Source organism: Lithobates pipiens, unplaced genomic scaffold (genome assembly GCF_037356315.1).
Source record: "Lithobates pipiens isolate NorthernLeopardFrog02 unplaced genomic scaffold, aLitPip1_a1.2 Scaffold_18, whole genome shotgun sequence".
Classification (NCBI taxonomy): Eukaryota; Metazoa; Chordata; class Amphibia; order Anura; family Ranidae; genus Lithobates; species Lithobates pipiens.
In genome coordinates, this window is record NW_027507758.1 from 597,053,754 (window position 1) to 597,080,463 (window position 26,710).

The 26,710-nt window shown below is 46.2% G+C and overlaps 1 protein-coding gene across 1 annotated transcript; it reads left to right on the forward strand.

Annotated features, from left to right (window-relative positions):
* Positions 1-313: 313 nt before the first annotated feature.
* LOC143989179 (lymphokine-activated killer T-cell-originated protein kinase-like) lies at positions 314-25,478 on the forward strand. The gene is made up of 7 exons (XM_077489218.1): positions 314-508; positions 3,902-3,998; positions 8,390-8,532; positions 11,078-11,247; positions 13,279-13,408; positions 13,539-13,715; positions 24,098-25,478. Exons 1-7 carry the CDS (start codon positions 427-429, stop codon positions 24,298-24,300), a joined length of 1,002 nt encoding a protein of 333 aa, XP_077345344.1. The 5' UTR covers positions 314-426; the 3' UTR covers positions 24,301-25,478.
* Positions 25,479-26,710: the final 1,232 nt, after the last annotated feature.

Consider the following 26,710-nt stretch of genomic DNA (forward strand, 5'->3'; position numbering starts at 1 on the left):
CCGGCACAACGATCCTGCATGCAGGGGGAGGGGGGGAGGCGGCTTCACTGCGCTCGGCTGTCACAGCCGCTGTAGAGACTAGTAGAGAGTGATCTGAGCCGTGAAGGGGTTGTGCCGACTGGCCTCGCAGCCCCACCCCCTAAACTCGGGGCGGGCTGTGTGTTTTGTCACTACCGTACTCATCGTAATAGGCGCGCACACCTTTTTTGCTGGCTAGACCGTGCATTTGCAAACCACGGCTGCCTTGACCGCAGTCCTGGTATGGGAGGGTTTGGATCCTCCCCCAACGGTATCACGCGCAGGTAAGGGGGCGGTGTGTACGCAGACTAAGCGCGCGCCACGCCAGGACTCCGGAGACGCGCACGCTGCGGTGGATTTGAAAAAAAAGGCGCGGGAGATGGAGGGACGGCTGAGGTGATTACCGGGATGTCGGGGCGCAGCGGTGACGGGGCCTTGTCGGCCGAGGCATTCAAGACCCCTCTGAAGGCGGACCGGAGGAAGTCTTCCGGTGAGAGGAATGCTGAGACTTGTAGTGCGTGTGTGATAGAAGGATGGGGGAGGGGCAGAGCCTGTCACCGTGGAGACCTCAGGGTGAGGTACAGGGCCCCATTCACACAGCTTGGTGTGCGGTAGGTGCCTGTGTCCCCATTGGGAAGATGTCTCTTCACTTCCTGTCTGCATAGGAAGTCAGAGGAAATCCCTGAAAAAAAAAAGTGTCACTAGAGCTAGTGTCCCCATTGGATGATTTTGCCCTCACTTCCTGTCCTATAGCCGAAACAGGAAATGAGGGGAGAAAGTCCTTCAAAGTGTCAGTGGAACTGGTGTCCCCATTGGATGATTTCCCCCTCATTTCCTGTCTTCTAAACAAAACAGGAAATGATCCCCCTTCCAATGTGTTGTTAAGGGGGCTTTCATTTAGTGAACACTGATCTCTGCTCCAATCACATGGAGCAGAGATCAGCGTCACTAGTTGCTAGGCAGAATGGAGAAATGCTGTTTACAGGGCATTTCCTCCATTAAGCCGTCCCGCGAGACGATTGCGGGTATGCCCGCGGCGATCGAGTCCGCGGGACCTGCGACCGGACTCACGGGGGTCCCGACCGGCACGCTCGCGATGGCAGGGCGGCATTGAAGATTGGATGTACCTGTACGCCAATATGCCTGCCCGTGCCATTCTGCCGACGTACATCAGCGTGCGCCGGTCGGGAACCAGTTAAAGATGTTGGGGGGGGGGGGGGGATTCTGACATTTTACTCACATGAGCCCTCCGTATTTTGCTTGGTGGAGACTCGCTCTCTGGCCGGGGGGGGGTTCTCGGCTCTTGATTGGATAGATTGATGGCAGCGTTGGTATTGGCTCCCGCAGCTGTTAATCAAATCCAACAGGGCGCAGAGTCCGGCATTCTGTGTCTGGGCACGTGAATGCTGGGCTTGGGAGCGCTTGCCCACAAGATAACCCCCCCCCCCCCCACTTTCGCCCCCCTTCTTGCCCAGGCAGTTTTTCATCTTTCAATGCTGTCGCACTTTGAGAATTGCGCGGCCATGCAGCAATATACCCAAATGAAACGTGGCACTGGTGGGCATACTGGCACTGGTAGGTGACACTTGTGGGCAAGGATTAGCGCACTGGTGGGTGGCACAGATTAGCGGCACTGATGGGCACATATTGGGACTGATGTCCCTCTAACAGAAGCTGGTTACTGGCTGCTTTATTTTCTCCTTCCGCTGATTGTGAGAATAAAAAAAGCAGATAATCGGCTTCTGTTTACTTCCGTGATCAGCTGTTGGCTGAGAGGTGATCATGTGATAAAGTGACGCAGCGATTGGCCCTTTACCCTGTTCTGTGATCAGCCGAGTGCGAAGAACTCGATGATTGGAGAGCGCGCTGCAGGGGGGACGTGAGCGGCACCATCACGGGAGGACATCTGTGGTCTCCCTCCCACCGCTGGAAGGCCGCGCTGTAACAGTCTTTCTGTAGCACCGGTGGAAAGTAGTTAACGGCTTGCCGACCAGCCGCCGCGGTTGTACTGCGGAAACACGGCTCTGCGAATCGCCGTCATGTTACCTTGCTTCCATATCGGCCACTAGGGGCGCGCATGCTCGTACATGGAGCCAATGCCATCACTCGGGGCACACCGAGAACAGCGATCTGTGTGTGTAAACACAGTTTCTGGTTCTCTGAGGGGAGAAGAGACGTAATCTGTTCACACAGAGTATGAACAGCGATCTGTCATCTCCCCTACACAGTCCCCTCCCCCTTCCGTTAGAACATGTTCTAGAGGACACATTAAAGTGGAGTTCCACCCTAAAGTGGACCTTCCGCTCATTGGAACCCCCCCCCGGCGCCACAATTGGCACCTTTCAGGGGGGAGGGGGGTGCAGGTACCTGTATCTGCACCCACTTCCTGAATAGATATCTGCAGAAGGTACGCCCCTTTCTGAAGGACCCCCGCTGTCTGCTGGGAAACACACGGATCCCAGAGACAGCGGGGTCCATCCTTATTGCGCAGTGCGACTCGCGCATGCGCAGTAGGGAACCGGGAAATGAAGCCGCAAGGCTCCACTTCCTGATTCCCATACCCAAGATGGCGGCGGCAGCACCCGAGAGACTATCGAGAGATCGGCTTCGGGTGCTGACATCGCGGGCGCGCTGGGCGGGTAAGTGTCCTTATTTTAAAAGTCAGCAGCTGCAGTATTTGTAGCTGCTGGCTTTTAAAAACAAAAAAAAAACGGCGGTCTCCTGCTTTAACCCCCTGATCACCCCCCTAGTGTTAACCCCTTCCCTGCCAGTGACATTTTTACAGTAATTGATGCATTTTTATAGCATTGATTGCTGTATGAATGCCAATAGTCACAAAAATGTGTAAAAATTGTCCGATGTGTCTGCCATGTTGCAGTCCTGGTAAAAGTCGCAAAGTCGCCGACATTACTAGTAAAAAAAAAATTAATAATAATAAAAATGCCATAACTATCCCCTATTTTGTAGATGCTATAACTTTTGCGTAAACCAATCAATATACACTTATTGGTATTTTTTTTTCTACAAAAATATGTAGAAGAATACGTATCGGCCTAAACGGAGGAAAAAAATATTATAGCAACATTTTTTTAAAAAATTGTTTTGTTTTTTTTTTGTTTTTTTTCAAAATTGTCGCTTTTTTTTTTTGTTTTGTTTATAGCGCAAAAAATAAAAATAAAAACGAAGAGATGATCAAATACCACCAAAAGCTCTATTTGTGGGGGGCGACATCAATTTTGTTTGGATGCCACGTCGCACAACCGCGGAATTGTCAGTTAAAGCGACACAGTGCTGAATCGCAAAAAGTGCTCTAGTCAGGAGGGGGGTAAAATCTTCCGGGGCTGAAGCGGTTAAAGTGGTTGTAAAGGCCGAAGGGTGTTTTTTTTTTTTTTTATTTTTTTTTTTATTTATTCCCCCCCCTTAATTTCATGTATTTTTCTGCATAAAGGTAAAAAGAAAAAACACCTGGGTGCAGCAGCCCCCTCCTTATACTTACCTGAACCAGTAATGTGCAGGAGATCAGTGGCTCTCCCGGGTCTCTTGCTTCTCATTCATTGGCTGTGGATATTGTCAATCTGAGCTCATGAGGAGAGAGCGGGGGGGGGGCTGAGCTGCACTCTGTGACTGGACACACTGAGCAATAACTTGGGATGGAGCCTGCTCAGGTGCCCCCCCCCCCAGAGCAAGCAGCTGGGAAGGTCTGTAAGTGATCCCCTCCCCCCGATATTGGAGAGGTTTGTCTTGCCTCTTCTGGCTGATTTCTGAGGTGGTCCGGCCCGATGCCTCCCATGATCACAATATTCTCTGCCAGTGTTGCTGGGAGAAACCTTGACACACAACGTACATCCTCCGAGCTAATGAATCCAATCCTCTTTATTCACAGATGTGTCCACTCCATCACCAACGTTCGCCATCCCAGCTTCACCATTCATGCAGAAGTTTGGTTATGGAACCGGTGTCAGCGTTTACCTGATGAAAAGGTGAGAGCTCCGCATTGATCATGTTGTTTTGTCGGAGAATAAAGGTGGGGGGAGGGGGAGAATGTTCCAAAATAGATGATAAAGTAGGACGTGTTACTAGTCGGCAATTCTAGGACAGGCAAGTCCTGCATATTAGTGACCGCATATCGGAAGCGAAGGCCGGGTTCACACTTGTGGGAATTGGATAAAGGTTTCCCCACATCCATTTCACATGACGGGAGAGTGTGACCGGCTGTCATTGGAGCCACTCCACACATCTCCGGGGCGGCTACAGAGCGCACTGCAGAAGGGTCCGGTGTGTCTTTGGCTCTATTTTCAGGTCTGAATTCAGGCAAAATTCTGGCCCTCAAAAAACGGAGAAAAGGGGCGCTCCACAAACGTGTGAACCCAGCCTTAAATCGGAGCGCCACCCAAAAGGGAAGTACTGCTTTAAGCACTGGGGGGGGATAGGTACCTAGTTTTCGACAGGTTCCTGCTCCCACTTCTGCTTGAGCAGACGTTCTCGGTCTGTACTGTACGGGAAGACAGTTACTAAATTGCTCTGTGACCACAGAGTTCTTGGGACTCGGCTGATCGCAGATTGGAGTAAAGGGCCGATCCCGGCACTTTACCATGTGATCAGCTGTCAGCCAATGACAGCTGATCACCTGACATAAACAGAAGCCAGTAATCGGCTTTTAATTTCCTCGCCCTGACAGTGTGAGGAGGAAAAAAAATAAGCCAATTACTGGCTTGTGTAAATGGAGCATCAGTCCCACACAGTGACAGCTACTGCTTCTAAGGAATGCCTCATCTGTGCCCCATCAGTGCACTTCAATAAGAATCAAACAAGAAAAATTACCTGTTTGCAAAATTTTATAACTATGAAACTATGCTTTTTTTTTTCTATACTAGGGTGGCTGGTGGCCATTTTCTTGTAGCCTCAGCACAGTTATTCTCCCCAGTGGTGCTTCCTGTGCCTCAGCACGGTGGCATTCAGGTCTGGGCTCTGGCTGGGCCATTCCAAAACTTTAATCTTCTGGTGAAGCCATTCCTTTGTGGATTTGGATGTATGCTTTGGGTCGCTGTCATGCTGAAGGATGAAGTTCCTCTTCACGTTCAGCTTTGTAGCAGAAGCCTGAAGGTTTTGTGCCAATGATGAGTGGTATTTAGAACTGTTCAGCATTCCCTTTACCTTAACAAAGACCCAGGCTCCAGCTGAAGAAAAGCAGCCCCAAAGCATGATGCTGTCACCACCGTGCTTCACTGTGGACGTCAGACCAGAACACATTTTGCCACATGCTTTTGGGAGACTTCAGATGTGTTTTTTGCAAAATTTAGCCGGCCTTGGATATTTTTCTTAAGAAAAGGCTTCCGTCTTGTCACTCTACCCCATAGCCCAGATATATAAAGAATACGGGAGATTTTTGTCACATGTACCACACAGCCAGTAAATGCCAGATGTTCCTGCAGCTCCTTTAACTGTTTGCCAATCGCATTATCCTGCGAGCCGTTGTAGCTATAAGTCGACTTCTTTTAGGTGGGATAACAGGCATGCGCCTGCTGCACTGCAGCGGTGCTGATGCTCGTGGCTGATGGTGGTAATGACCGCCGGCCATGAGCGGGCACGAGAGGCAGAACAGAACATGTATGTGTGTAAACGCAGAAATCCCTGTTCTGCGAGGAGCGACAGGTCGTGAGTTCCTAATAGCTAGGAACCACTATCTGTCATCCCCCCTACAGTTAGAACACACCGCCAGGGAACACATTTAACCCCTTGATCGCCCCCTAGTGTTAACTCCTTCCCTGCCAGTGACATTTATACAGTAATCAGTACATGTCGCAGTCACAATAGAAATCACAGATCGCCACCATTGCTAGTGTACTAAAAAAAAAATGCCATAAATCCCCCATTTTGTAGACGCTATAACTTTTGCGCAAACCAATCTATATACGCTTATTGCGTTATTTTTTGGGGGAAAAACACGCGCACAATATTTTGTACTATTTGCTATAAAATACCCCCAAATATTTTTTTTTTTATTTTCTCCGTTTAGGCCGATATGTATTCGTCTAAATATTTGTGTGGGGGTGGGAGAGAGAGAATGTAGAAGAATACATATTGGTCTAACTAACTATGGTTATTTTATTATAGCAAATGGTACAAAATAGTGTGTGTGTGTGTGTGTGTTTTTTTTTTTTTTTTGTTTTGTTTTTTTAATTGTCGCTCTTGTTTATAGCGCAAAAAAACCCCAGCAGAGGTCATCAAATATTGGCAAAAGGAAAAAAATACGTAAATTGTGTTTGGGTATAACTTCACACAATTGTCAGTTAGAGTCGCTGTACCGTATCGCAAAAAAATGCTCTGGTAATTGAGCAGCGAATTCTTCCGGGCCTGAAGTGATTAATGTAAGCTGTAGGCCTCTTGGCAGCCTCTCTGACCAGTTTCTTCTCTTTTCATCAATTTTACTGTTGTGCCATATTTTCTCCACTTGATGACTGTCCTCACTGTGTTCCATGGTATATCTAATGCCTTGGAAATTCTTTTGTACCCTTCTCCTGACTGAGCTTCCAAAGCATTAGAGGGATCTCCTTGTTAAAAAGGTCTCTGCGGACCATGGTGTTTTCTGTAGGATTAGGCCTGATTCACACTTATGCATTTTTTGTGCTTTTTGCATTTTGCAGATTTGCACTACAGAACGTGTTCCTTAGGAAACCATTTTAAATGGACTGTAGTGCAAAAAAGCACTAAAAATGCATAGGTGTGAATTAGGCCTTAGACGGGGAAGACCTATTAGAACAGCTGAACTTTATTTGGGGTTAACCAGAGGCACTTTAACCACTTGGGATCCGCACTATTGCCAAATGACGGCATTAGCACGGACCTACTTTTCCGGGACGACGTCTATTGACGTCGTCCCGTGCACGAGCGGCCTGCGCGCCCCCTGAGGGGCGCGCGCGGCGCGCTCTGTGATCGGCGAGTCCATGAGACTCGCCTGATCACCGATCCGTGCAAGGGGTCGATCCCGACCCCCTTATCACTTGATCAGCTGTCAGCCAATGACAGCTGATCAGGTGATAGAACGGAGCCGGTAATCGGCTAGTATTCCTCCTCGCGCTGACAGCGCGAGGAGAAAAAAAAAAAGCCGATCGCCGGCGGCCGTGATCGGGACATCAGTCCCGATCACGGCCAGCAATTCAAGCGACCATCTGCCTCCTGCCAGTGCCCACCTGCCCCCCGCAGTGCCATCCTGAATAAAAGTGCCCCCCGTCAGTGCCACCCAGCAGTGCCCAGTGCCACCCACAGTGCCCACAATCTGCCTCAAAGGTGCTTCACCCCAGTGCCGCCCATCCGTGCCCAGCAGTGCCGCCCATCCGTGCCCAGCAGTGCCGCCCATCCGTACCCGTTTGCAAAATTTTAGAACAAACTATTAAAACATGATTTATTTATTTTTTTGCATCTTTTTTTGTTTGTTTAGCAAAAAATAAAACTCCCAGCTGTAATACCACCAAAAGAAAGCTCCTATTTGTGGGAAAAAAATGATAAAAATTTCATTTGGGTACAGTGTTGTATGCCCGCGCAATTGTCATTCAAAGTGCATCAGCGCTGAAAGCTGAAAATTGGTCTGGGACTGAGGGGGGTTTAAGTGCCCAGTAAGCAAGTGGTTAAATGATGGCAGGTGTGTACTGACTCCTATTTAACATTATTTTTTTTTATGTGATTTCTTAATTCTGAACACGGCTACATCCCCAGTTAGAAAAGGGTGTAAACACTTTTTCTCAATTGAGTTGTACAGTTTATAGGTCACATTAAAGGTGGAAAAAGTTCTACATTATTTTTTTATCATCCAAGGAACCTGACATTTTAACGGGGTTTGTAGGCTATTTATGAATCTACATGATTCTGCACTTCGAGTTTTGGGTGCGAGCGCATGTCGCAGGTGGCTCTCTCCCACTGTGATTTTTACACAGCAGCAGCCAATTTGCGGACCCAATGTCTGCTGGGACCTGCCGATCATTTAGTGCTCTGACAGAATGACAGTCTGCCTATGTAAACAAGGCAGCCTGTCATTCCATGAGTACAAAAGGCATGGATCCTGTGAACCCGGAACACGATCCATGTCTTCAAGCAGTAAAAGTGCTTCGCCCACAGTAAGCGTTCCCTAGGCACACAGTTAACCCTTTGATCGCCCTTTCCTTGTCAGTGACAGTGCAGATTATTAGCACTGATCACTGTATTAGTGTCACTGGTTCCCAAAAAAATTGGTAGGCGTCTGATCTTGTTCAGGGTAATATTGCAATCCTGCTAGAAGTCGCCGATCGCTGCCATTACTAGTTTAAAAAAAAAAAAGCAGAAATATCTATTTAGTCAACATGCTTTTGCTAATCCTAATCTTGTTTCATTGTTTTAGGTCTCCAAAGGGTTTGTCTCAGTCCCCGTGGGCTGTTAAGAAGATCAGTAAGCAGTGTAACAAATCCAACAAGAACCTTTATGAGGAGAGGTTGAATGTGGAGGCCAAGATCCTAAAGGATTTGCAGCACCCCAACATTGTTGGTAAATGCAGTTTTCTTTTCTGTTCCCCACAAGGATGTTTCTTTTTAAAGATTTTAAATATATATAATTCTAGAACTGTATGTGTTATGAAAAACAGCCTGCCCCATATTTTACCTTCAGTCAGGTGTGGTTGTTCTGCTTCCTCTACGGTACTTTATTTAACCTTTTAAACCTTAAATGGCATTATTTCCTAATGTAAAACTTTTGTGCCAGTGGGCTGAGACATTTCTATCTGCTGTTTTTAAAGAGTAAATTGCACGTTAAGTTAAACTTGCCTGTGCAAACAAAGCCCTTGTTATCACCTCCTGGAGGCTGCATCCATCTTCACCCGTCTTCCGGGGCCCACGGACTCTGGGTGTGTGACTGGCCAGAGCCGCGTGACGTCACTCCCGCGTGAGAGCCGCCAGTAACGGCACACGATGGCCGTTCCTTCAAAGCCAATGACTTAATCGGCATATACCATATACATCAAATCTCATAAACAGTGCAGGTTTTAGATGTTTACTGTACCTACAGGTAAACCTGTAATAAGGTTTGCCTATAGGTACAAACAATACATGGAAGTTCACTTCCACGTTAAAGCCTGTCTCCAGGTAAAACATCCTGGACTTTTTTTTTTTCTTTTTGCAAAGCAAGTTGATGGTCCCCTCCTGCTGATGGTAGCTGGCAGTGTCTATGGTCGTCCTGCGTGCATTTCATATCTCTGCAAAAAAGGAAAGCATCAGAGGGGATGATCGGGCAGCAACATTCGTACTTACCTAGGTGGATGCAGCATTGGACCCCCAGCGCATCTACACTGATAACCGAGCGATCGAACACTGCCAAACGCTCGCCTCACAGCTTCCCGAGCAGAGAGCTGCAGACTAAGTTCTCTGCTCTACCCCCACCCCCCCCCCCCACTGCTGGGTGGCCGGCTTAGGCTCGTTGAGGCGGGTGCCAGTCCACGGATCTGGTGGATCCCGACTCCGTGATCGTGATGACGCGGTGCTTGGCCCGTTTCTGTGACGTCCGCTCTCTGCTATAAACGGGTCACAGGAGTGCAAAACGAGGACTGCACTCCTGTGATCCATAGAAGTCCAGCCAAATGAGCTTTGGCTGTACCTTTCCTTTTAAGCCCTTGTACACACGGTCGGAGAATCCGTCGGACTGTGTCCTATCGGGCCGTGTCGTCGGATAATCCGACTGTGTGTGGTATGCATCGGAATGATTCTGCCGGACCTAATTTTCCAACATGTTGGAAATATTTCCCGACCAACTGGGCCGGTCGGACATATTTCGATCATGTGTAGAGCATTTTGATCGGACCAAGTGCCACGCATGCTCAGATCAAATTCCTACATCAAAGCTATTGGCTACTAGCCTGAATGTAGTCCCATCGTAACGAAATAACGTCATCACGTTCTGAAAGATCGGATTTTTCGCCATCTTGGCCCGACCGTGTGTAATGCAACAGTTTCGGACAAGATATGATGGATTTGGTTGGCAAAATCTCCGACCGTGTGTACAGGGGCTAAGAGTCCTATGTAAGTTGTGTGTTTTGACTTGGACACTGCCTGTATGCAGCCCATGGGGGCCTTATATTATATCATACTTTTTTTATGTTAGTTTTTTCAAATTGGCTGTTAGAAAATGTCAGTTGAAGATTAATCCTCTTACGTTTCTTGTCTTTCCTAGTTCATCCCTCTCTCAACATGTCACTGATGTTTTTTCCATCATCACTATGGGGTTGGTTTACTAAAGGGAAATCCACTCTGCACTGCAAGTGCGCTTGTAAGTGCAGTCACTGTAGATCTGAGCGATTTTATCATCCAATCGTGTGTAAGGAAAAATGCTGTGTGGGTGTGTTTTTTGTTTTTTTTTCTTTGCATGTCCCCCCTCAGATCTACAGCGACTGCACTTTCAAGTGCACTTGTAGTGCAAAGCCGATTTGCCTTTTCGAAAATAACCCCCAATGTCTCTGCTTCTCTATGCAACACAGGCAGATCGTAGCTGGTGAGAGGTATCGGCTGGGTGCTGTACATAGCATCCTGTTCTCAAGAGCCTTCAGGCCCCAATACACGTAGGCTGGCTCTTGGGGAGGAGTTATGCTAATATCGGAGTACCTTGGTGGATGAGTATCAGTCTGAGGAAGTGGGCGTTCCTAAGCAGACGTAGATGTATTTGCATGCAGACCAGGACCAGCCTCGGTAACTCTCACATGTGAAGCGGAGTCTCCTTGATTAAAAGCACTGAAATGTAATTAATAAGGATGGGCTGGTCGTGTTGGGGGAGGAGAGAGCTAGATGATGCTTGACATCCTCCAGCCAGGAAATGAAGAAGGCTCTAGCTGACCGGCTACAACTTCTAATGCACATTGTGAGAAGCTCACAGTTTGCAGTGAAATCGGAGTAAGCAATTTCAGTACAGGAGAGGAGCCGGTACACATGTACAAGACAGAAGAGGAAGCTGGAGGTCTGCATATACGTTAGATTGAAGAGGTTATGGTAACCATTTCTGTAAAATTGTTGGGAAAATAACATCTACTTGTGGATTTCCCCCCCCCAAGGTTATCGAGCATTCACCAAATCTAAAGATGGCAGCTTGTGTCTTGCAATGGAATTCGGTGGGGATAAATCTTTGAATGACCTCATAGAATCCAGGAACGAGGAGGGACTGGGCCCGTTCCCTGCTGCAGTTATTCTGAAAGTAGCTCTACATATGGCCAGAGGCCTGAAGGTACGTCTGCACACACCTTGTATTGTAGGCCACAATCTCTCAAATCAATCTAATATCTGTACATCGCAGGTTAATCGGCTACGAGTGTGATGTAGGGATTTGCGGGCTGGATTTGTTTACATGGTGTAAGTCATCAGAGCTATATAAATACCTGAAGTTAGAATTTTACTAAACACAGCAGACCTGCAACGGATCAGTGTGAAGAGTTCCGTAGGGTTACATAGTTTACTATATCAGGGGTTGACAAATTTGCTTGGAATCTAGGAGCCAGCTTAAAAAGTTAGGAGCCAGGTCTGTGATGGCGATCCGGACCTGTCCCTGGCCTGACATGGAGACGAGTGAGGGGAAGATGGCAGCGCCGCTGTGTACTATATAGATGTATAGATTTTGATTTTTTTCTTAAAGTAAAAAAAAAAAAAAAAAAAAAAAAAACAAATCAGTGTGAAAGCTGCCTAAGGTAAAAAAAAAAAAAAAAAACTTGACTTTATAACCACCTTTTTAAAACTTTGTGCTTGTTTTGACAATATAATTTCAATCTCATTCATTGAGGGACACAGGAGGTCATCACTTGTCGGGTTTTGTTGCAGCCTGCCGGAGGATTGGGTGCTGGTAAAAAAGAGGGCCAGCCCAGGATTACCCTTCTATTTACTTTTTGCTAGTTTCCTAGGAAGAGGGATATTCAAAGTCCAACTTTTTTTGTATCCTTGCCTATGTTGAGACTTACTTTCTGGTTTGGGGTTTTTTTTTTTTTTTTTTTTTTTTTTGTTTTGTTTTTTTACATCTTTCTCCTCCCCAGTATTTTTCATCTTCCCCCTTACTAGATAAGAGGTGGTGCCAGTTTGGGTATTGGGTATCATTTGGGTACCTCTAGGGCTGCAGGAAGTCCCTAGTTCTTGTTAGTGGTTATGTTGCCCACCCCTCATTTGGGCTGCTTTTGAACATCCTGGCAGTCTTTTTTGCATTCCCGTCTCTCAAAGGATTTTTATACTCCCTGTACCCCCCCCCCCCCCCCCCGTCCCACACTTCTGTTTTGATTTTTGCTGCAGTATCTGAATACCTGTGTCCCTAAATGACTCCAAGAAAACAGTGGCTGTAAAGGCTTGTGTGGATGTTTTTTGTTTATATATTTAAAAAAAAAAAAAAGTTTATTTCTGCAAAGCCCTTGATCGGCAGTCCTGATCCTCCCCTTCTGGGTTTTTCCGGCGACGGAGCTTTCCATGGGGGGCGGACGTGCTCACGAGTCCCGCTGCTGCATCCATTGACACAAACAGCAGGACTTTGCCCCGCCCCTGACTCCTGTCTCACTGGTTTTGATTGACCACCGTGGGAGTTGATGGCTCCTGCTGCTATCAATCTGTCCAATGAGGACAGAGATGGCGGCTGGAGCTGCTGGAATGGGGGGGGGGGGGGGGCAGCTGCAGTGCAGAAGGTTTTTCACCGTCATGCATAGAATGCATGACGGTAAAAAACCTTGGGCCTTTACAACTCTTCCCCCCCCCCCCCCCCCCCAAAGCCTCGTACACACCGAAGGGTTGAATGGAAAAAAGGTTGGAGCTGCTGTTCTAACAATCGGATGTTTGTACAGCCATTACCCCTGCTGGGCTTTTGTGTCATTCGACAGAGCCACGATGACGTCACTCCCGCGCATGCGCACGGGAGCCGCCACTCACGGCATATCGCCGTTGACAGCGGCACGCTCAGTGCGCCGGCGCGCCTCTGTCTACGACGCATGCGCCGTAGATAGCAGTGCCTGTGTTTTGGCAAATATCTCCTAAACCGTGTAGGTTAATCTAGGCTTACCTGTAGTTCAAAGTGGTTTGCAAGGATTTACAACCACTTTAAGACCATTACATTGCGGACTTCTAAAGTCATCGCATATTGTAACATAAAAACCATAATACAATGTCATAAAAACAGTGTCGTTTTGGTCCAGGGAAACAAGGTTGTGTATGTATTCTCTAAAAAAAAAAAAAAAAAAAAAAAATACCAATATGGTTCATTAATACCTGTGATTGGGGTCTTTCTTCTTAGTACCTACACAATGAGAAGAAGATCCTGCACGGCGATATGAAATCATCCAATGTTGTCATCAAAGGTGACTTTGAGACGATTAAGCTGTGTGATGTTGGGGTGTCTCTGCATCTGGATGAAAACATGACCGGTGAGTATAAAACATTGGGGAATTGGATGCGGGCCTTTTGCTTGCTTGCTTTTATCCGGCCCTTGGGGCACGATCTCACCCACTGATATCAACAATATGTGCCCTTTTTTTTTATCGTTTTTCTTGCCAGTGAGTGATCCAAAGGCCCAATACATTGGCACGGAGTCCTGGAAACCAAAGGAAACTTTGGAGGAGGAAGGTGTCATCACTGATAAAGCTGATATATACGCATTTGGCCTCACCTTGTGGGAGATGATGGTCCTGTCCATACCGCATCTCATCCTGCCAGAGGAAAACGATGACGAAGGTTTGCAGTTTTGTGTGTGGGTTTTGTGTTTTGTTTTTTTCCTTATGATTTAATTTGGTGACTATATAATGCCTGATGATAAATTGCACATTTTGGTAGACTTTAGCCACTTTTGGGCAGTATTTTTTATTTTTTTTTTGGTCAATAGAGAGAAATATATCATCCATTTCATAATTTGTTGCTATGTTCAGCTTTCTCACATAATATTATTGTGTTCCAGCTGCAATATTTTTTTATTTTATTTTTTTTGAAGTCATCATCTACACTGTAGCTGCTGAAGGGCACTTGCCTGTCCAGGGAGCCCACGATGTCGGCCCCTGAGGCCCGCCCATCCATCGGATTGGGTGCAGGTGCCGCCATTCCAACTAAGGGAAAATGGTAGTGGATTCTGATTGACGCATACGTGTGGTGCTTTGTGACTGGCCAGCTTGTCTTCTGGGGGACACACAGGTCCCAGAAGACAACGGGGGTGCTCGTTGAAGAAGTGACCTCCTGGGCCGCGGCCCGGCTGGATCGAAAGTATATTTGGTACTGCCAAAAAAGTTACTAATGGGGATTTTTTTTTTTTTATCCAAAAACGAGGGGTGATCTTTCGTTTAAGACCAGAGTTGGAGCTACAAAAAGAACTTCAACTTTTTTTGAGCTTCCGGTGACCTAGTGGAGATGTGAACCATCGCCATAGAAAATAATTTTTGTTTGCACTTTTCCCTGCCATACATTTCAGAAGCATCTCCTAGTTGTTTTCAAAGATCCACAGGAATGATGCCCCCCCATGACCAGGCCATTTTTTTTTTTTTTTTTTTGCAATACGGCACTGCATTACTTTTAACTGACAATTGCGCTGTTGTGCAACGATGTACTCAAAATTTGTCGTTGCTATAAACCAAAAATCAATTTTTTTTGCTTTGCTATAAAACACTTAAAATCGAATTTCTTCATCTGTTTAGATCAATAAGTATCATGTTTTTGGTTAAAAGAAAAGAAACAATAATTTCCCTAATAAGTGTACTGATTGGTTTGCGCAAAATTCTATAGCGTCTACAAACTATGGTGTGTGTGTGTGTGTATATGCATAAATAGATATTTATATCCATCTCTTAGGGGAACTAAGGACCGGAGGGTACAGCAGCAGTCTGTAACACAGTCATTATATTGCTGTTTTTACCTGCCTTTTTAAAGTCATTTCTGTGCCCCAAGCCTTTTTTTTACATACTTGTTTTATTGCCAGAGGTTGATCACAGAGCCTCATCTTCAACGAATGCCGTCTGCACGCAGACTGGTGTACATTTGAAACTGGGGCATGTTAATGGTGAAGGGGCGTGGCTTAAAGCAGACAGCGCTGTGCACGTAGTGTCCACATAGAGCACAGCGCAGACGCTGAGGACACCAGGAGCAGGCTCACACCTGAGGCTTGTTAGACTGCTTGTTAAAGACACTGACCAAAAAATCCACCCCCAGGTGCTGGGAACTCCGGTCGTGCCTCCACACTGTCATCCTCTCCTGAGATACCAGCTATGGCAAGCCAGGGTGAGTTATTGGAACCAATTGGTGGTGTAGCTGCTTCTCACGCTTCAGCCCCTGTATACGTGACTGAAGATGCATTTTCCTCTGCCCTGCAAGGCCTAGAAGGAGGATTAGTGGCTTTAATTGTATCCTCCATCCAAAAGGATGGCAAGCGTGCTAGATCCCCCATCCCACCCCAGACCCTTTACCAAGGGAACAGTGGGTACAGGATAAGGTGTTACCCTCAGGCGATCTGGAGGAAAAACAAACCGATTATTCCTCTGCGGCCCAAATAGTAGATGAACCCATTTCAGCCTCGCAATCTGAGAAATTGCTGGTACAATCTCTTACGGAGATGCTTCATTCCACTTTCATGCTACCCCTAACGGAGTATGCGGAAAGTTTGGTTTTCTTCTTTGGGTTCTTTAAAACCTTTACAACCTTTTCATGCGTTTCCTGTGCATTCGTTACTAGAAAAGCTTATTTATGCTGAATGGGATCGCCCAGATAAGCATTTTCTCCCTCCAAAGAGATTCTCAGTTCTCTATCCCACGGAGTAGAAATTCACCAAAAAATGGAATGTACCAGCAGTTGACACTGATTTCCAGTGTGAATAAAAGTTTAACTTGTCCAGTAGACAATGCGCAAATGCTTAAGGATCCAACAGATATAAAATGTTTGATTTCCTGTTAAAATCCTCTTTTTCTTTTGCAGGCTGAGTAACGGCACCTGCCGTCGCTGCAATAAGTAGCCCTTAAAGGACCGGTTCAGAAAGGCCCCTAAGGAGGTTCCTGCACAACGGGCCCGCGAGTTGGCCGAACTACCAAAGGCATTATGTTTTGCTATGAAAGGCTCTATTCACCAGGTGTCCTGCCTTGCATTTGTTCTAGTACACAGGCGTAGGATCCTTTTTGATTAAAAAAAAAATTTGGTCAGCCAAAGCACCATGCAAAAAGCTCCCAACTGGCTTTCTTTTTCATGGGGATGATTTGGATAGATACATCCAAATGATTTCTAGTGGGAAGAGTACTTTTTTGCCAGTCAAAAAGTATAAACATCCTTTAGACTTTCTCCTGCGCCAGCGGCATCCGTCTCTAGGCAGTGTCGACGGCCTCTGCTGTCAGGCTCTAAAGGAAAACTAAACGAGTTCTGGGGCTGGAAATCTGCAAAGCAGAATACTAAAGCTTCATTATGAAGAGGCGTAACCCAACCCCCCCCTCCCCGCACACACACACACGCACGAGATTTCTGCAATACTCAGAAGTCTGGCAAGAGGAAATTCAGGACACACGGGTCATCTCCACGATGTCTCTAGGATACAAAATAGAATTTCTGGAGTTTCCACTATCTCGTTTTCTGAGATCAAACGTTCCCAAAGATCCAGGAAAAAGACCATCTGTTTTCAGGTATTAGACCGAATACTGGCTCAGGGGGTGATCATACACATCCCCACAGAAGAGCAAGGTTTGGGGTTTTATTCAAACTTTTTTTATGGTACTAAAACCGACTGGAGATGTCAGACCCATTCTAGATCTAAAGAATCAAGGAAGAGAACGTCTGGCGTCTATCAACATCAGGGATGCATATCTGCATGTCCCTATATTTCCCGCTCACCAAAGGTTTCTGCGTTTCAAAGTAGAACAGCAGCATTTTCAGCTTGTAGCCTTGCCCTTCGGGCTACCTACAGCACCCCGAGTGTTCACAAGTGCTGGCCCCACCTTTAGGCAGGTTAAGGGCACAGGGCTCAACAGTCTTGGCATACCTAGCCGAGCTATTGCAAATAGATCAGTCGGTGGCTCGTTTGGAGCAAAGTGTACGCATTACAACCAGCTACCTGGAAAGTCCAGGTTGGATTCTCAACCTAGAGAAGTCTTCCTTAAAACGGCTAAAAAAAAAAGCTGGAGTATTTGGGCCTGATCATAGACACAGCCTAGAAAAAGGTGTTCTTGCCTAAGGCAAAAAACAACTCCATACGAGAGCTGGTGTGGATGGTCAGGTCGAAAGGAGATCCCTCCATTCACCTTTGCATGAAGTTGATGGCTGCATTCAAAGCAGTTCCCTATGCCCAGTTCCATTTGAGACTGTTGCAAAACAGTATCCTTTCTACTTGGAACAAAACGATCCAAGCTTTGGACTTGCCAATGCGGTGTCACAAACCCTCAGTTGGTGGTTACTAACCCAGAATCTGCTGGCAGGGAAATCCTTCAGACCCGTTATCTGGAAAGTGGTAATGACGATGCCAGCCTTTCAGGCTGGGGAAGCCGTACTAGAGAAGACAACTGTCCAGGGACAGTGGTCAAACGAAAGAGTCTTGCTCATCAATCTTCTAGATATTCAGGCAGTCCTACTAGCTCTGAAGCCCTGGACTTTCAGGTTAAGGGATTGATTTCTCCTTCATAAGGGATTGTCCTGCCGGGATCCAATCTGATAATGCCACAGCTGTGGCCTATATCAATCACCAAGGGGGCACCAAGAGTCTTGCCGCGCAGATGGAGGTGAACCATATTCTAACTTGGGCAGAAAGGAATGTTCTGTGCCTATCGTCAGACTTCGTTCCGGGAGTAGAGAATTGGCAGGGGTATTACTTGAGTCGCCAGAAGTTATTCCTGTGGAAATGGTCTCTTCATTCCGACATTTTTTGGGCTGTTTGCCAAAGCTCCGGATGTAGATCTTCTAGCGTCCAGATTCATCATGAAGTTGGTCAACTTTGTGTCCAGGGCAAGGGATCAACTCCCATGCAGAACAAATGTGTTGGTGACCCCGTGGGATCAGTTCTCATTGATCTGTTAACCCCCCCCCAATTCAGTTGATGCCACAACTTCTTTGTAAGATCAAGCTGGACAGAAAGCTGGTAATTCTGGTAGCACCAGCATGACCCGGGTCAGGGTATGCAGACATTGTAAAGATGGCAGTGGAGGATCTCTTGGCTAGCATATATTTTTTTTTTTTTTTTTTTTTTGTCCACCCCTCCTGTAGGCAGCAGTACAACTGAAGGTTAGCCACTTGCCCTCCGTAAGATTTACATATTTTCTCTCTTGCCATTTTCTTATCGTACATCATGGGACACAGAGCCATAGTAGTTAATATGTGGTTTAATAGGCCACCTTCAGGTGATGGACACTGGTACGCCCTAAGGCAAGAAGTGTACTCCCTATATAACCCCTCCCACTACTGGGAGTCCTCGTTTTGTTTTTTCGTCACGAGTAAAGATGTGCTGTGCTGATCTGTGCTGTGCAGTGGATGCATTCTTTCTGGTAGTACCTCTGCTTTGTGCATCGGGCTATGGTCGGAAGGGGGGTAAAAAAGGGCTCTAGAAGGACTATAGTCACACTGGAGCCTAGAATCCTCTCAAGAAAGATGGCATCCTCCTTCAGAGTGGTGTGGCCGGTCAGTGAGCCACCAGGAGGGTCAAGTGTTGCAGCTGCTCTTAAAGCGGGAGTCCCCCGGGACTCTGCGTTTAAAAAAAAAAAAAAAAAAAGCCAGCAGCTACAAATACTGCAGCTGCTGACTTTTAAAATAGTGACACTTACCTGTCCAGCACGCCCGTGATGTCGGCACCCGAAGCCGATCTGTAGATCGTTTCTCGGGTGCTGCCGCCGCCATCTTGGGTATGGGAATCAGGAAATGGAGCCTTTCGGCTTCATTTTCCGGTTCCCTACTGCGCATGCGCGAGCCGCGCTGCGCAATAAGGACGGTCCCCGCTGCCTCTGGGATCTGTGTTTTCCCAGCAGGCAGCGGGGCATTTGCGGAAAGGGGCGTAATCTACGCCCCTTTCCGCAGAGAGCTATCCCGGAAGTGGGTGCAGTTACCTGGATTATCCAGGTAACTGCACCCCCCTCCCCCCTGAAAGGTGCCAATTGTGGCGCCGGAGGGGGGGAGGATTCCGATGAGCGGAAGGTCCATTTTAGGGTGGACCTCCGCTTTAACACTGCAGCCCCTGTGTATATCACAGTCGTGTGTGTGTTTTTTTTTTTTTTTTTTTTTTTTTTTTTTTTCCTTCTGCAATCTTAAGTTTGGAGCAAAAAATTCATGATTTGATTGCATCCCAGAGTGGGACTAAGCATAGGAGGTCCCCGTCCACTCCTTAGGACCCTCGTGCTGAGGAACAAGGGGCGAGAGATAAGGAATTTCTCTCAAAGGACCAGGAAGAGGCTGATGACTCCTCTCCTGAAGATCCTAATCTGCAAGGATCAGCTTCACAGGAAAGACGGTTGGTACAGTCTCTCACTGAATTGGTCCGCTCTACTTTTTTTTTTTTTTACTGCCCGTTAAGCAGTCAGTCGCTTAGCCCACCTCCTGGTTTGGGTTCACTAAAGCCTCCACAATCTGATTGAAAAAGTTTTCACTACTTTATCCTATGGAGGAAGAATTCTATAAGAAATGGGGAATTCCAGCAATTGACACTACTATATCCTCTGTAAACAAAAACCTGGCTTGTCTGTAGAGGATGCTCAAATGCTGAAGGATCCAACAGATAAGAAGTTGGAGTTTCTCTTCAATACCCCATACACATGATCAGAAATTCTGCCAGCAAAATTCGGATTTTAGCTTTTGGTCAAAAAGTCCGACCTATGTATGTGCCATCGGACTTTGGCTGGCAGAATTCCAGCCAGCAAAAGATTGAGAGCAGGTTCTCTATTTTTCTGTCGGTAAAAGTTCCTATCCAAAAAAATGCATTCGTCTGAATGCAGTTCGGAAGTGCAAAAAATCACGCATGCTCGGAAGCTTTGAACTTCGTTTTCTCGGCTCGGCGTAGTGTTGTACGTCACTGCGTTCTTGATGGTTGAAAGTTCAGAGAACTTTTGTGTGACCGTGTGTATACAAGGCAACCTTGAGCGGAATTCTGTCGGAAAAACCATCCACGTTTTTTTCTGACAGGATTTCTGATCTCGTGTATGGGGCATGAGAACTATATTTTCGCTTGCAGGTTCAGTCATTCAGCCTGCATTGGTAGCGACTGGGGTATCTCAGTCCTTTTAAAAAAAAAAAAAAAGGACCAGTTTGTAGAGGTATTCAAGGTTATTCCTGATCAGCATTGTGTTTCACAGTAGACGCTATGAAAGATTCTATTCTCCAGGGCTCATGCTAGGGTGTGTGTGTGTGTGTGTGTGTGTGTGTGTGTGTAATCCTATGGTTGAAAAATTGGTCAGCCAAAGCACCATGCAAAAAGCTCTTGACCAGTTTCCCTTTTCGTGGTGAGAGATTATTTGGAGAAGATCTGGATACCTATATCCAAAGAATTTCTAATGGGAAAAGTTTCCCTTTTACCGGTTAAGAAATGTAAGCGTTTTTTTTCTTTTAAACGTGTGTCTTCTCCAGTGCCAGGGGCATCGGCCTCCAGGCAGTCATGCCGGCTTCTACCGTCAAGTTGAAGAGGTAAACCTCAGGGTCAGTCCCAGGGCCAAAAGAGGACTTGGCAGGAAACCCACAAAGCAAAATGCTAAAGCCTCCTTATGAAGGGGCGCCCCGCTTGCTTGAGTAGGGGGAAGGCTTCTACAGGTTTCAAGGGTCTGGCAGGAACAATTTAAAGACAGATGGGTGGCTTTCTCAATTTCTCTAGGTCTCCTCGTTTTCTCAGATCAAACGTTCCCAGAGACCCAGGGAAAATTTTTCTGGCTTTGTATCATCTCTTGTCTCAAAGTGATATCAGTGGTCCCTGGGGAAGAGCGAGGGTTAGGGTTTTATTCAAACCTTTTCAAAAGGGGATGTCAGACCCATTTTAGATCTAAACCAGTTCTTGAATATCTGTTCCTTTTGCATGGAGTCTATCCGATCAGTAGTCTCCATCCTACAAGGGGGAGAATTTCTGCCGTCAATCAACATCAAGGATGCTTATCTCCATGTGCCAATTTTCCCTACACACCAGAAATTTCTGCACTTCGAGATAGAAAATCTTAATTTTCAGTTTGTAGCTCTGCCTTTTCAGTCTAGCTACTGCACCTTGATTGTTTACAAAGATCCTGGCCCCCTCCTTTACCCAGGTTAAGGGCTCATGGTATAACGATACTAGCCTTCTTAGACTATCTACTCTTGATAGATCAGTCAGAAACCCGCTTAAACCAAAGTTTGGTCACCGCAGTCAGCTACCTAGAATTCTTAGGCTGGATTCTCAACCTAGAGAAATCCTCCTTTAAAACCATCAATGAGATTGCAGTACTTGGGGCTGATCATAGATACAGTTCAGAAGGTATTTTTGCCTCAGAAAGGATCAGTTCCATAAGGGGACTGATTCAGTTGGTCAAAACAAAAGTCCTTCTATTCGGCTTTGCATGAAGTTGCTGGGAAAGGTGGTGGCTTCTTTCAGGGCCATTCCTTATGCGGAGTTTCATTCAAGGCTGCTGCAAAACTGTATTCTGTCAACTTGGAACAAAGGTCTGGGCTCTGGACTTCCCAATGCGTTTATCCCCCGAAGTGTGGTTGATGTCCAGGAAGCTTTAACAAGGGAAATCCTTTCTACCGTTCACCTGGAAGGTAGTAACGACAGATGCCAGCCTTCTGTGGATCAGTCCTGGAAGAAGCATCTGTCTAAGGGAAATGGTCCAAATCGGAGGACCTTGCCCATCAATATTCTAGAGATTCGGGCAGTACGTCTGGCCCTAGAGGCCTGGACGAGCAGACTACATAATTGTCCTGTCAGGATCCAATCGGACAATGGCAGTGGCCTATATCAATCACCAGGGGGGCACGAGAAGTCGTGCAGCCCAAAGAGAGGTGAATCGTGTTTTATCTTGGGCAGAAAACATTCCTTGCCTGTCTGATTTTTTTTTTTATTTTTTTTTTATTCCAGGGATAGAGAATTGGCAGGCAGGCTATTTGAGTCGCCAACAATTGTTTACGGGGGAATGGTCCCTTCACTCCGACATCATCTTTCAATATGTTAAAGATGGGGTGTTCCGGGTGTGGATCTGTTTGTGTCCAGGTTCAACAGCAAGGTTGACAACTTTGGGTCAAGGACAAGGGATCCGTTTGGCATACATAACAGTTGCCTTCGTTTTTCCATGGGATCAGTTTTCACTGATCTATGCGTTCCTTCCGGTTCTGCTGCTTCTGTGCTTTCTTCGCAGCTTCAAGCAAGAAGGGAAGGAGGTGATTCTTGTGGCCCAGGAGATCTTGGTTTGCCGAGATCATAAAGATGGCAGTAGGGGACCCTTGGACCCTACCACTATGGCCAGACCTTCTCTCGCAAGGTCTGGTATTCCATCCTACCTTGCAAACGCTAAATTTAACGGTTTGGTTATTGAGTCCCACATTCTAAAAGACCTTGGGCTGTCAGCTTCAGTAGTTTCTACCTTGGTTAATGCTAGGAGGCCGGCCTCCTGAGTCATACACTATAGAGTCTGGAAGGCATATGTCATGGGTAGGATCCTTTTTTTAATTCCTACAGATGGCATTAGAAATTAAGCTGGCCCTGAGTACAGGCAAAGGCCAGGTGACGGCCTTATTGGTATGTTGTGTGTTCTTGTTTTTTTTTCACCCCTGAACCCTTGGAACTTGACTTTAGTCCTATTGGTACTTCAAAAACAGCCTTTTGAGTCTAAGGGATTAAGGGATATTCTCTTGACAAGGAATTTTTTTTTTTTTGCCATATCCTCTGCAAGAGTTGGCGGCAGCTTTTGTAAAGAGCCATATCTGATCCTTCATAAGCATAAGGTTGTATTGCGGCCTCATCCTAAATTCCTACTGAAGGTAGTGTCAGGTTTTCATTTAAACCAGGATATTCTGCCGCCTTCTTTTCTTCTCCCCCCCCCACCCCCCCAAAACCTCGTTCTGTGGAAGAGCGGTATGCAGTATGACTCCTCTTGGTGCCCTACTATTGTCTCCCTCCCTTCAGTTGCCATTTGCTATGGGACATCCCACATGGTAACTACTATGTTTGTGTCCCGTGATGTACGATACGTTTTTATAACGGCTTACCTGTAAAATCCTTTTCTTTGATGTACATCAGGGGACACAGAGGTCCCTCCCTTCTTTGGTATGCACTTGTATTGCTTGGCTACAAAACTGAAGACTCCCAGTAGTGGTAGGGGGTTATCTAGGGAGTGCACTTTGTGGCTTAGGGTGCGCCGGTGGCCTGTTAACCCACATAGTAACTACTATGGCTTTGTGTCCCCTGATGTACTTCAAAGAAAAGTATTTTACATCTGTTATTGCAAAAAAGGATTTTTATACGGCAGCTAGAAATGCATAGAGGTGTGTATGTAATTATAATTTTTCTCTCACATCAGATCAATATAGTAGTATAACTAGCCCTCGTGTCACATTTTTGGGGTCCACCAAATAAAGGTTAATTTCCCTGTTGCTGTATACAGTGTACAAGTATGATTAAAGGATATAACACCATACCTGTCAGTCCTCTGTTATATACATTATTAAATGTCCGTGTGCGCTTGTTTATGTAGAGGAGACAACACAAAAAGTCAAAGGATTGCAAAACGGAAGTACTCCATTAGAGATAAATTACCATTGGCCAGACACTTTATAGAACAAAATCATAAGGTGTCACAATTGAGATGTATGGTTGACGGGATATCAAAAAATAGGCGAGGAGGGAACAGGGAACTAGAATTGAGGAAGAGGTTAATTGGATACACTGTTTAGATACTTTTCAAACCAAGGGGTTAAATTCAGATTTTGGCTCACATGTAGTTTTGTAATAGAACTTGCGTTAATTATCTGTGTTAGCCTGAAACGTGTGTTTTTTGTAAATTTTTACATGCAGCAATCCCATCTCTTCGTGTGTGTGTGTGTGGGGGGGGGGGGGGGCTCCCTTTTTAAACTCCCATCAAATAGTAGGGGGTATGTGGTAGACTTTAAATTCTGATTCAGCTTGGGTTGTGCCGTCTGTAATCAATAACTGTTCATCTCCATTCTCTGTACAGAGGATTCCTTCACGGAGGATGACTTTGATGAGGACGCTTATTACGAAGCTTTGGGCACGAGACCGGCACTTAACATGGACAAGCTGGATGAGTCCTACCAGAAGGTGATTGAATTATTCTTCGTGTGCACCAGCGAGAACTCCAAGGAACGGCCTTCTGCAGCTCAAATTGTGGAGGTCTTGGAAGCGGAGGGTGTCCAGTAGTCATTTAAAATGCTGTTTAAAGGTTTCTGTTGGAATGGTTTTAATGTTTTTAACTATGAGAAGGCAGCTTTATTTTGCTGTAAAGTTTTCTAGAACAGTAGACTAGCGTGACGTTCTGGAGCAAAGGTGCTAATACTGTCATATGAGCCTCGAAGTAAACTCAGCAGTTCACTTGTTATATCCCACATACCCTGTTTCTCCCAAAAATAAGACCTAGCGTGATTGACGGTGATGGCTGCAATATAAGCCCTACCTCCTTGTAGGGCTTATTTTCAGGGAAATGGGGTAGCAGGTCCCTGACATGTCAGTCCAATGTGAAAGTATTGCTGGCCTTGCTGTATATAGCATTGAGGAACACAAACCTACCTCTAGCCAATGATGGTGCCACCTTTTTTGTAGTCTTTCTGAAGAAACTTCTGCTGCCCCCATCCATCATGGTCAGATCTTATAATGCAGATGCCCAGCCAAGCTTTATTTTAGAATAACTGTGGCAATGAGCCAACCGGTATTACAAGGGTGCTAGAGGTAGGGTTTGATGTGTACAAAATCTAAACCTGATACAAGGTGCACTTTCATATGGGGGGGGGTTTAAATGTAGAGTTTACTTTCCGCTTTACCTCCACCAACCCCTTTGCAGTTCCCTACACATAACTGCAGCTAACAGCCCTGAAGTATCTATTGACTTAGGACAGGCTTCTGTTTGCCAAATACTTCTGGATCTGAGCCGTGGTTGGGGCTTCTTTGTAAATCTGAGACATTGCTTGGCTGCTCAGACCAAGAAAGATACTGTTTGGGTCTTTGTATAGTATAGCCTGTCACCTCACCCGTCCTACTAGATGTATTAACAAATAAGCTGGAGGGGGTGCCTGCTGTCCTCTCCAAGATGGCTGCCTGGAGCCCATAGCCGAGGATGATTGGTCTTCAGTAGGCTCCTGCCAGCCTGAGGTTATGGCACAGTGCCACCTTCAGGTTGGAGAATATATTGAGCCTCCATGCTATAACAGGCCAAATTTTGGGGGATCTCTGTAATGTTGACTGCAAAAGTCAATGTGCCTTTTTAAAACTCAGTTTAAACTCTCTTGTACTGAACATGTTCGCTCTTTCATTGTCCTTTTCCTGTTGTCTTGTTTATATTCATGTTTTGTAGATGTTGAATATTAAAACACAATCGAAGCTTGTCAATGTTTCTGTGTGAAGTTAATCTAACTTGCATAAAAAAAAAAAAAAAAAAAAAGATACTCTTTCTTGCAGGGAAGAGGGTATATTGGGAATAGCTCTCTAGGTACATGCTTTATCCGGTCCTATGATTACACAGCACTGACTGACCCATAGCAGCCGTGACTTTTTAGCCTTGACAGTTCAAAGCCACATGACGACAAGCTGCACCCCATTTGCGGCAATGGAACCCCTCAAATTACATCAGTATTTCTGTGCGACTTGCAGTGACATCTGTTGAATGAAGTCACATAGATGTCAGGAAGCTGTACATGAAGTAGCGTGACTTCAAAGTGCCACTGGTTTGAATCAGGACTTGGGGTCCTTTCACACGGGGTGGACTCTGCCTGCAATCTGATTGGTCATCAGGGAATTGGTCAGCTGATCAGCTAGATGGCTGGTCTGTGTCGGCTCCCCGTCCATTTATGCCCAACTGCCGATCTGATCCACTGGATGGAAAAAACAGACAGGCAGACCTGATTGGATTATTCGCCTGAAAGTGGCATTAGGCTTCCTTTCTGTAATTATCACAGTTGGTATGTTTGCAACTGAGAGTATACTTGTGGGCCACTGATGAATCCATGATAAATGGTGATGTCAGTGAGCTAGAGTTTATTTTAATTTTTTTCTGCATCATCCATTACTGCTGGCTGATTCTATGTGTACAGAATGCAATAATAGGATTTGGAAGGAAGAGCCAAAAGAAAACTTGCTTGGCTCCTGGGAAGAGATGATTCTACAACCTAGCATTACCATACAGGTTACAATTTGACTGGGTAGATCTAAAGTTAGTTGATCGTTCACTCTTTTTATACAAACTATAATATCAGGACCTGCCTAAACTAATCAATCCCTTTTGTATTCAGTTTGGGAGGGCCTTGCACTACATGGTTGTTGGTAAAGCTAAAGAGGGTTATAGTGGGCGTGGCCTGGAGCAGCATGAGATAGGACGCAAGTGAGCTGAGCTCCGCTGGCCGAATATCCTGTTTGCCTATCCTGCGACACAGACTGCAATTTCCCTCTGCTCTGCGGACCAGGCTACCCCCTGGGCACGTCACCAACAAAAGAACATGGCAGCGGCTGCTAGGCTGTCACAATTCCGGCTGATGAAGCAGACCAAGATGGTGCCGCCATGCTGGGGGAGGAGAGTGCACGGAACACAGACACGGCCAGACTCATGGATGCTATAACAGCA